The sequence below is a fragment of the Lycorma delicatula genome, chromosome 3, assembly GCF_047948215.1.
Source record: "Lycorma delicatula isolate Av1 chromosome 3, ASM4794821v1, whole genome shotgun sequence".
Classification (NCBI taxonomy): domain Eukaryota; kingdom Metazoa; phylum Arthropoda; class Insecta; order Hemiptera; family Fulgoridae; genus Lycorma; species Lycorma delicatula.
In genome coordinates this window covers 41,345,411-41,357,429 of record NC_134457.1, presented here as the reverse complement: position 1 = coordinate 41,357,429, position 12,019 = coordinate 41,345,411, and the positions used below count along the sequence as shown (strand labels likewise).

Here is a 12,019-nt window from a genome sequence, read left to right as displayed (position 1 = left end):
TACTTCAGTATTTAATTAAATTTCGCACAACAATCCAGATCGCTTGCACAACACAGATATATAAGTGGGATGAAATTGCAGTAGGCCTGCCATAATTGTTTACTTATTGCATTCTGTACTAAATTTTCAATAGTAGAGACCGCATAGTAAAATTACTTTGATCATGCTATTCCAATTATAGCACTCCCCTGGAAAAGTTGAGAAATTAATGTTTACAATTTTAGGCTATAGCACACACTACTTGAATAATTGTCACATGTATTGTGCCAGTCCTTAAAAAGTAATTAATAAGTGTAAACAGATTAATTGTACTTTTTTACATTTAATGTTAAAGTTTTAAGCTTAGTGTAAAAGTTAAATACATCTTCCCATAATTAAAATATGTTTACAGTAAAACATTTCATTATGTGATTGTCATGTATTAATAGATTTTAAGATTAAGATAACATAGCCTACAAGTGCCAGGATATATTATAATTGTTTGTTATACCATTTATAAAAATTTTATATTACTTAATTTCTACTTTTATAGGTATGCCCAAGCATCGGAGCATGTCCAGCATTCTTAGGTTTCATTGACAACGTTAAACCAACATGTCCTTTGTGCTTATTGGCCGTAGAAGCTATAGAAAACAAAGTGTTAAACAACAAAACTGTAGTATGTATTTGTTTTGTTATTATTATAATTGTAGAGATTATAGTTTATATGCTAAAATTGCTAAGTAAGTTAACTTTCATAGGTGTTTACCTTTAAACAAACCATTCTTACTGTTTCCAATACTTTTGTAATAGTTTTGAAACCAACTTCGCTGAAATTTCATAAAATACTTGAAAAATGAATTCTTGTAGTTTTTCTTTTTGAATGGGTGACTTTCATAATGTTTTATATATGTGTGTTAGCATCTCAGAGGTTTTTACAGATTTTTTTTTTTATAACCTAACATGCAATTTCATATGTTCTGATGAAGCAGAGTTCTCTGCAAAAATGCTGTACTTGAAAAAAGGATAAAGTAATTACTAGTAACTATTTGATAATTAGTTTTTTATAAATATAAAACTAATAGATTATGAAATATTATTCATGGAGAAACTTGTGAATTAGTAAAATAAAGCCAAGTAACTGAACCAATATTAAGTCTCTCTATGGGGAGCTAAAACTAAGGAATGTATCTTGAAAGAGGGACCATCTCTTTCAGGTAGCTAATAAAAGTGCCAACCTTTAATAGAGTGGTAAATCCTGAAAGCTACAGCAGGTGTATAAAGCTGGCAAATTGTTTGATGAAATATTATTATCATCCTATAATCACTTTGGTGAACAGTAGTAAGTACATGCATTGGAAGAAGTAATAGATGACATTATGGTTTCAGAAAGATTATACATATAACATAAAATTTTAGTTTCCGTTCAATGTTAGAAAAAGAAAACTCCTCCATGGCTTATTTCCTTGAAATAGTGTTCAATAATGAATATCATTGGAGTTAGGGAAAACGTTTGTCCATATACTTCCAGGAACATATTACTTGAGAATAATCAAATCTGACAACACTTAACAGGTTTAAAAAGTTAACATGTTGAGTATTTTGAGAAAGGTTATGATAATACTAGGTTAGTTATTTAAACAAATTGCACCTTGAAAATGAAGAAAAAAAGGGTGATGTTTTGAGTATAAATGTAAGATTGTGATTCAGACTGCTAAAGAGATTTGTGTTGTTTGTGGACATGATTTATTATCAGTACGTATAGCGTAAAGCTGACAGAATCATTTTCAATCTGGAAATTTTGATGTTTCTGATCCACCTTGCTCTGCTCAATCAATGAAATCTTGAAAAAAATTGAGCAAGACCAGAACATTAACAGTTGTGATAACAGTAACAAACTAAATATCGACCACAAAACAGCTGTCCATACAGCAGAGCAACAGTGGCAAAGCCATGATGAACCAAGAAAGTGATGCTCTGTGTGGTGAGATCCGATAGTAATTGTTCTCTATGAGGTGGTGCTACCTGGTGAAATAATAAACTGGCAGCCCAAAATAATGATAATTTAATATTAAGATCTAGCAGTTCAAAAATTTTATTCCCTAGAAGTAAAATTATGATGTTTTAATAGTTACTCGCAAATTTCTTGCATCAGTTGCACTGCATTACTTTTACAAATTATTTGCATCAAATTAAATATTAAAATTTAAATTTTTAAAAAAATTAGAATTAATAATTTAAAAGTTAAAATTGCATATATAGAAATGTGACGTCAATTACTAAAATTTTAATTTTAATATATAATTTGATGCGAATAATTTGTAAAGGTATGTAATGCAACTGATGTGAGAAATTACATATATAATGGAATATACTTTTGCATGTTTTAATGGAATAAGGTGTGTCATCCTACTTTATTATTTATTATTCTGTACTTTATCAAATAATTTGTGTATTAGTATAGAGGAATATGATTCTCAAAAAAATTGACTTTAGAAAAGTAATATATATATATATATATATATATATATATATATATATATATATTGTGTTAACTAATCACTAAAAATCTGATCAATGTCCAAGAGGTAAAATTTTATAGATTTGGATTATAAAATTATTATAGCCCACAAAATTAAATGTTATCAATTTCAATAAGTTTTCATAATCATAAACTACTGCAGCTACACATATAACTTATATATATATATATATATAATCAATAATTAAATTTATTATTCTGATTGATATTTTAAGTAAATCATCTCAGAAATAGGTAGATGCTCCACAGATAAAATGAAAGGAATTCTCCTTATTTAAAAATAAGTGAGTATTCCTTTTAGCAAGGATGCAAGTTTGTAAATACAGGGTGCAGACTAAAGGTATCCAAAAGTAATGACATACATTTAGGAAACCAGTCATATCTTAAATGTAGGTTCAATCAACAGGATTTGTTGATCTCCCAAGATTATTTCTGTATACTAATCAGCAGAATATGTGTGCCTAGACAAGCCAACTCAATGCAATTGTAGTCAGTTTGGGATGTGGATCCCACAACAGATAGTTCAGTGCATGCTTTGGTTAGCGGAGTTTCAATCAGTTTGGCATGTTCAACAGCGTGTATGAACTGAATGGAGTAAACCAAATTATATTAGTTAGCTATGATATCAGTTTGCTACAGAGGTAATGCAATGTGTCAAAAATAATCCTAATTACATTTTGTTATTTAGTGAAGCAATGAGGCAACGTTTCTGACATGTTTCATATGAAACAAATCATTTCAAAGTATTAATTTTTTTCTATTTTCAAATTTTATTATTATTTTCAAAATAAAAAATATAATAGGTATTACAAAAGAGGTATTACAACGTAAAAAGAAAATTCATAGTGGTATGTTAACTGTACTGATTTTACATTTTCAATTCTTTGTCTAAACAATTTTTTATTTTCAATCCATGATCTGAAACAAAAATGATCAAATGCAAAAAAAACATTTTTTGTAACAAATATTTGTAAATTATAGCATCTTATATGATTTAAGCATCTAAAATGTCTCTCAATTTGTATTTTCTGTTTTTTTCTATTTGGTCATTTATTTTATTAATGTAAAAGTCTCTCAATTTGTATTTTCTGTTTTTTTCTATTTGGTCATTTATTTTATTAATGTACGAGTTTATTTTTTATTGGAGCTGAACTTAAGCACATTTTTTTAACGCTGAGCTTCATATATCACCTACATAATGATAATTGGATCAGTCACTGACATTGGGAAATAATTTTTCTTGATTTAAAAATAAATCAAGAAATTTTAGCATTTCTTTCCAATGTAAATGTAACTTAATAATTTTATTTTTCTTTAGTTGTAGGTTAGTTTCTTATGAATGACAGAATTTTTTATTAATAAAATTTAAGCATGTATCCTGGTTGTTTACCAATAATATTTGCGTTATACATCAAAATAAAGACAAAAACACCTTTATCTTAATTTTTTAATCATTTCTTTAAGATTTTATTAATTTGATTTAAATAAAATATATATATAAGGTCTACCAGGACTATTAAACAAGTTTTTATCATCCATGCCTGTTAAACATATCAATATAAGCTATGTATTACCTTTTAAAAGCTGGAATTAATATATTTATTTTTTAGGAACATGTTGAAAAAGCATTAGAAGGTCTCTGTCTTGATCTGCCAAAAAATATGCAGGGAGACTGTGAAAAATTCATTAAGAAATCAGGTGGTGAATTAGTTGATTCTATTATGGCTGACTTTTCACCTCAAGAGACATGTCAGTATTTATACTTTTGTCCTGCTTCATCTAACAGCAATGAAGTTCCTACTGCATCGACTGAAAAAGTTAAAGTTCCTGATATTGGTGAGTGTTATTTTATGATCTATTGATTATTTATTTATGATTCAATTTTTTTTAACATTGTGTATATTGCCCTAATTTCAGAAATCCTTTATTTGTCACATAGTGAGGTGATAATTGAAGATTTGTGCTTTAAATTTAGTACCAGGTTTTATGCAATACTTATTTATACAAGAACAAGTCTGGCAGATTAGTTCAGCAACTTAATAGTTTTTGTCTTTAAAATAAAAACATAATCAGTCTTAAAAAACACAAAAATTTAAACATCAGTAAACCATAAATTAAAATTAATGTTTACTAAGACCTCATTCATTCTGTTTCCACCGTTAACTCTTGCCACTGTACTTCTAAAATTTGTCTTCATGTACCTTGACTATTAGAAGCTTTTTCTTTCTTTAAAAATATTTTATTTAAATCATTCTTCTTCATTTTGTTTTACCAATTTTTATTCCAAGTTTAAAATTAATAGTTTATTTCAATCCATTCCTTAGATCATTTACAGCTAATCTTTACAATGTATTATTTTCTTTTTTAATGTAATCTTTTTATTTGATCTGAAATTCCCTTTTTACCTCATTGTACTAAGTAAAGGAAGTGTTGGGATAACAAAAAATTTTAGTTTTCAGATTTCAACGGAAATTTCCATTTCGACTAGTTTTGGCTTGACACCTTTATGTATGTACATACATACAATACATATGTTACCTCGCATAACTCAAAAATGATTAGTCATAGGATGTTGAAATTTTGGATTTAGGATTGTTGTAACATCTAGTTATTCACCTCCTCTTTTGATTGCAATCAACTGAACTAAAAGTGTCCAAAAAAAAAACCAAAATCAGTTGGATTTTTGACTTTTTCGTAATTGCAGTAATAAGCCCTCATTGAGAGATTTTCAATGATATATATCAATTTTCAATGATATATATTCAGTAACATAAGTGTTACTTTTTTATTGTTCCAGAGTTATAGCCAAGTGAGATTTTAATTAATGAAATATTTGGAACTTGGGAGAAGGCACAACAGTTCAAATTAGATTTCATCTCCTTTTTTTAACTTATATTAACTTTAATAAATCAATATATTTAAACATATTGATTTGTTAATTAAGATTGTAAAAAAAAAAGTTTACGATAAATAATAATTCAATGATAATAAATTTAAAAAATGCGAAAAAATATCAGAAGTTATTAATGAAATAAAATTTTATTTGCTTTTCATTTTTAAAAAAATGTGTATATTTAATTAAATAGTTGCACAAGGAAGTCATGTGTGCTCACATCAGATTTTTTGTACCGATGGAGTTTCTTAATTTAAAAACTCGTCTAAAACTTCCAGTTTATTTTGAATCTTTTGTTAAATTATTTTTGCTAAAATTAGATGAGTTTTTATATTTGAATGATTTTTTTTTTTGTATACTTTTATATATTATAACAATGTCTGTTTTCACAAAAAAAAAAAAATATATATATTTCCTGTGTGTTTATAAAGGTAATAGCGTATACAAATTTGAAGTGAATAGTTAACTTTTCTGACCAAAACAGCTTTTCCCAGAACCTTTGCTCAAATTTTATTATATATTTGTACTTGGCTGTATCTTAAAATATAAACATTTCTTCATTCTTTTGTTCGATCTAGTTTAAAATCCATCATAGCTTGAAAATTTGAAATACAATGCAAGAAGCTAGAAGAATTGCAAAAAGAAATGCAGTTTCATACAAATCCTGATTTCACAAACTGCACAAGATATTCAGATATAATGAGCATATAATCTTCATCAATTGATCACTTGCCCTTAATAATTGAACCTACAACTGTATTTCAGTACAATTTTAGAAAATTAATAACCGATACAAATTTCTAAAACCAATTTATATTTTGAATTTGATAGATTTGAAAAATTTACTTATTTTCCATATGTTATTATGATACTGAGACTCTAATACTAATGTTATTACTGATACTGAAACTCATTTGCTTCAGATAGATTTGTTGGAAGGTCTTAGGAGCTTATGATGTTATGGGTGTTATTTTAATTGCAAATAATATTTTATTAGTATTATTATTATTTCTCTTTTCATACTATGATCCGCCAATTGGATTTTCTGATCTTTATTTTCTCATTGAAATCTCTCATTACTTGTTCATTTTCACTTTCTATCCATGTAATGTTTTTTAAACCTTACCTCAGATTCTATTTCATTTGCTTTTTATCCTGTTTTTTCCACAATATGGACAAATACAATAACAAAAAAAGAGTTGATTTTGCTAAGTTTTATATATATATATATATATATTCATTAATTTAGTGTCTGTCCTCATTACTTTTGTTTCTTAGCTTATCTTATTTATTTTTATAACATATCCAATCATGATATCTTTTAATTTCAAAAAACTCTTTTGAATATTCTGTTCTTCACTTCCTAAAACCACTACGTTATCTGCAGTTTTATTTGCAATGCTCTGATCCCATTTTGCCATCAGAATTTTTTTTATCATACCTTCAATATGTGTATGGAAGTTATGACCTTTGATTAGTTCTCTTCCTTTTTTCATAGCTGTCTTTTTTATTCAGGTTTAATTTCTAGTTTTCCATTTATTCCATTTGAGGTGCAGTTGAATGTCTATAAAACATAGACTTCCATACACTTAATTTTTTGTCGCACACATTTCTCTTAATAGTTCTTATTAAATTAGTCATATCCCTTGTGCCTCCTTCCTTGCTGAATTCATAATTTTGTGTAGCCATTTGTTTCATTTTTTATGTTGCCTTATGTTCAGAATTCACCAAATTATCTTTATCAAATGTAAAATAAAGTTACTTGATACTGATATTTTATTGCATCATGCTTTTTTGGGGATTGAAATCATAGTTGATTAGAAAATCTTGTGACTAAACAGGACTGTATATAATTTCAGTTTGGAAAAAAATTTACTAATATAAGTGGATAAATAAATAAAATATTGTTTTCAAAATTTTATTTCTGCATCTTGATATGTTCACAGAAACAAATGAAGTTGGTACAGCTGTTTCCAAACCTGATAATAAATGTGTCATATGTGAATTCATCATGTCTAAGCTTGATCAAGAACTAAAGGATAAGAAGACCTCTGTAAGTTTTTACGTGTTTTAGTTTATGGGTACTTTATGCTGTATTTTATATTGTAATTGTTAAGGAGTTTTACTGTGGAGTAAGAATTTTTACTATTTATACCCAAACAGTTCCTTAACATCCATAATGTTGTCATAGGGAATAGCATTCCTGAAAATTATATGTTGTGAAGTAATGAAAGATAAATTGCAATGGTCTAATCTGTATTTAATAAATCGGTAAATCACCAAAGTTAAATCATATCAGAGGCAATTATATTATTACTTCTGTTTTTAATTTTTATTGATGGTTAAATAATTTTTTTAAGTAACATCAGTTTATACAGAAACTATCCAGTCAGACGCACTAGAGGTTAAGGATAGTTTATTAATTTAAGTGTCATCCACTACCTAGATCTTCCACATGTCACACAAATCTGGAGAATTCATTAGAATTATTCATTTTGTTAAAGTTTCTTTCAAGGATTGTCTTTTCTCAACCCCGATCACTTTTCTTTATCTTTGACCCCTTCTTTCTCATTTTTGTTTATGGGAATTTAAGTTTGTCCTTACTTAGTCCACGCTAAAAATGCCAATAGTGCCAGTACATCCTCCAGAAGAGAAGGCTAACTCTAGACCACCTGTGTCCAGTAATAATCATGATTATACTAGTGATGACATACCAGTACCCACTGGTATAAAGCAGAACTTTCTAATCCAACCTATATTACAAACGATTAAGTGTTTACAAATAATCCAGCAAAAATTTGATGTTATTGACTACAGAACCATGTCAGGTTTGGTCTTCAGGATCTTCATCATGAAAAATTTTTTGTAATTTTGTCCTTGGTCCTAACCTTTTTGATTGGTTTTTCTCATATTAACAACTCATGATGATTATCACATGAATTTTATGAGAGTCTTTCATTAAATAAAGAGACAAATGACTCTAGGAAGATTATTTATTGACAATGAAACTAACTACTTTTCCGTATAATCTCCCCCTTCCCCATCCACCATGGCTACATTCAGGTATTTTCCTGTCTTTCTTATCCCAGTAGAAAAGAATCATTCACCTTGCAGCCATTCTTGTACTGCATTTTTGATACATCCCAACCCCGTAAGGGAAGACACCTGGCTCATGACGCTTCCAGTCGCTGCCACTCCCCCCCCCCCTATTCTAGTCCCGATGGGTTTAAACGGGGGTCATTTTCAACCTCTTAACTTTTTACATTTTACTCTAATAAGCCAGGCTTCATTGGGATGCCACTGATGTAAATGCCTTGGTAGATATTTGCATCGGTGATTTTTGAACTCGGCTTTTGCCTTCACTTAGGCCTCATCTGGACATCTTGATTGTCCTACATCGTTTCCCTCTGAACTAGCTAACAGAGTCCACAGAACCCCACACCTAGTTCTAATTTTATTGAGCCAATTTCTAATAAATGTCTCAAATTCGAGGCAATTTAACTGCAACATAACACCAAAAAGTATTGTTCACAACAAAATTTAGTCCTAATTCCCTTAATGAACTCAACTTCAGTTCAAACCCCAGACTTAGGTTAATTCATTTTTGATACAATCATTATTGCCAAACTGTATCAGGTAAAAATTTAAGAAGACTAAAAAAATTGATGGTGCAAGATCAGTAACACCTCCAAACCCAGCCTTAGAATAAGTTCCTGTGCTTTTAAGCAGTATGGAGGTGGGCATTGTCATGCAGAAGAATTACACCTTTTGCAAAAAGACCAGGATATTTCTTCTTTATGGTTCACTTTATTTTTAGTATGTCACAACTGTACTCATTGTTTATTGTGTGTTCTTCCAAATAATTGCAATAAATTGGATCTTATAGAACCAAAACACTGTTAGCATAACTTTATTGGTTGACATTTAGGTTTTGATCTTTTTCCTGGCCAGTGAACTGTGATGTTTCCATTCCATACTTAGACATTTGGATTCCTGCTCAAAATTATGAATTCAGGTTTCATCTTGAGTTATTAAAATCTATTGAAGGTTTGTACAAATGTGTATTTGGGTATTGTCATCCAAGTCAACCGTCTCTGAATGCACCTTGAACATGTTTTGCAGTAATTAAGCTTACCAGAGATAAAGGAATGGATAGTGCTGTTACAGTACAAGTTTCCCAAATTGTTATACACTTACCTTTATGAATTGATATGATTTTACAAAAACGAATCAAAACTTTCGTGTGTCTTCTGCTATAGTGAAGACTAGTGACACTTGTTCTTCCCAATTTTAACTGTTCAGTAGCTTAACTTTGCTCAGAGTAGGTATCTTTTTTACATTGTTACTTTCGTACATTAATGTTCCACTTAATTTCGTTCTAAATAGTAATCTGTCGAGGGTGAAGTTAAGCGACTCTAACCAGGTTTTTTTTGCAGCAAAAATTTGAACCAGGTATTTTGTAAAGTTAATTACAATTAGATAAAATTTAATATATTTTGGCTCTCCTATTTGATTAGTTAACTAACTGATTAATCTGCGTCTAGATAATTGGGAATGTTTCTTGGTTGGAAGGGAGATATTGAGTAGTATAATATAGGTGAGGATATTTATAGTATAATTATAAGTGAGGATAAATTAAAGTTATTGTAAGGTTCACATTCTGTGACTATTTCCTTCTTTCGTTTAATTCTTTATCGGAAATTATCTTGATCTCACTCATTTGTGTTGGAAGCTACTTTTCACAAAAAAAAAAAATTTTTATTACAGAAATAATTTGGAATCATCCATAATCATAATTTCATAATATAAGAAAAGAATTGAAAATTTTAAATTGGCCTTGTCTTAAGCTAAATTAATTCATAAGCTATTTATCTTTAACTAAATTAATTCATTATTAACTGAATAAATTTAAAGTAGTTTTTAAAGGCCATACTTTGTATACTAACTCATTTATCTCATAAAAAAATCTGTGTGTTGAAAGTAATACATATTTTTACATAAGAAAATGGAAAAACCGCGTTTTCAATTAAAACTTGTATGTGCTTTATTCAAATGAAGAATTTCATTGTGTATTTGAAGATATCTTTAATTTTAACATCATAATTTTTGCTTAATATTGGATTATTGTAGCATAATAATATGCAACCTGTTATAATTCTTATATTCCAAGTATTTCTCCATAAAAATTCAACAAAATTTATCAGAAAACTTGTGAAAAATTATACATATTCTGCATTCACGTAGTTTAGCTCACATTTTAGTAGTGATCTCTTTTATCATTTCTTGCTTAGCGTTTCTATATGGGTAGCATTTTTTTGTACATCTTATCCATGTTTTAAATAAGTTAAAGATAAAAAATTTTTTTAATTATTTTGTGAGGTTATTTTATATATTTTTTAATTTAAATGATTTTTTTTTAATTTTATATCTTTCAGGAGGAGATCAAAAATACTGTAAATAATATTTGTGTTCACTTGCCCACTACTATCAAAAATGAGTGCCTTCAGTTCGTCAAACAGTATGCAGATTTGGTAATCGAACTGCTCGCTGCTAGTTTAGAACCAGAACAGATCTGTACGGCTATTCACTTATGTAAACATGATGTTTCTGTTTTGATGAAGAGTAAGTTTTTATATTTTTTTTAAGCATGAATACACTTTCAAAATCGTTATTTATTTATAAAGTATTGAAATTGTGCTTGCTGATATGGAATCATGTATATTTATAAAATTTTCATTCGTGAGTAGAACTACAATTTTAAGTTTAGTCATGCGTTCTTTTGAATGTACAAACTTTTATAATTTTTCTAAATGGTAGATTGTTCCTACTTTAGGAAGGTTTTTTAATTATATGAGTTTAATACATCCAGGTAAAAATGTGCTGTCAAAATAATATTGTTTGATTTTATTCTTAGAAGTAAATACACAAAATTACTAGCTATAAAATTTTGAATAATTTGCACTACATATTTTGTTAAGATCTAATATTGTTAAAGTAATTTGTATTTAAATTTGATTCTTTGAAACAGCTAATGAAATGAGATTTTATTCCAGTTGTGCTTCACATATGTTGATACTAAAACTTTTTTTTTCATTATGTTTGTCCTGTTTTTAAGTCATTTGTATTGACTTGGTATTAGTGCTGTAGTAAAGCTACTTAGAAATGAACTTTATTGTTAGGGAGTTCTTTAATGATAGAAAATTTTTCTAAAGAAAAATTCATTAAAGAACTAATGACTTAGTTCTTTAAAGGGCATGAAGAAAACCGATCACTGTAGACCACTTCTCGTGGATCATCCAGTTAATACAGAGATCCAGAAAGGAATGTATTCTCTCAAGTTCCCTAACAGCTCGTGAATGTTCACTCTCGTATCAGGGACAGACGTAGAGGACGTGGTCCACTGTATCATCAGTCCCACAATCTGGGCATTGACTCAAATCCACCAAACAAAACCTAGCCAAACTCCCCTGAAAGGCACCATGCCTGGAGAGAAATTGTGTAACATACCAATTTGGGGAGACCCATCCAATTGCAGCTGAATCAGACACTACAGGAAATATACCATGCGTATAGCAACCTGTTGGGGATTTGTCTCACCTGATCTG

The 12,019-nt window shown here is 28.7% G+C and overlaps 1 protein-coding gene across 3 annotated transcripts in view; it reads left to right on the top strand.

Moving 5' to 3' along the window:
- Sap-r (prosaposin) overlaps positions 1-12,019 on the top strand; it is a 176,897-nt gene that overhangs the window by 127,370 nt on the left and 37,508 nt on the right. For all 3 annotated transcript variants that reach the window (XM_075359692.1, XM_075359691.1, XM_075359694.1), the window contains 4 exons: positions 533-658; positions 4,132-4,357; positions 7,361-7,467; positions 10,850-11,036. In XM_075359692.1, the coding sequence (XP_075215807.1) occupies positions 533-658; positions 4,132-4,357; positions 7,361-7,467; positions 10,850-11,036 (646 nt within the window). The remainder of the gene's footprint in view (positions 1-532; positions 659-4,131; positions 4,358-7,360; positions 7,468-10,849; positions 11,037-12,019) is intronic.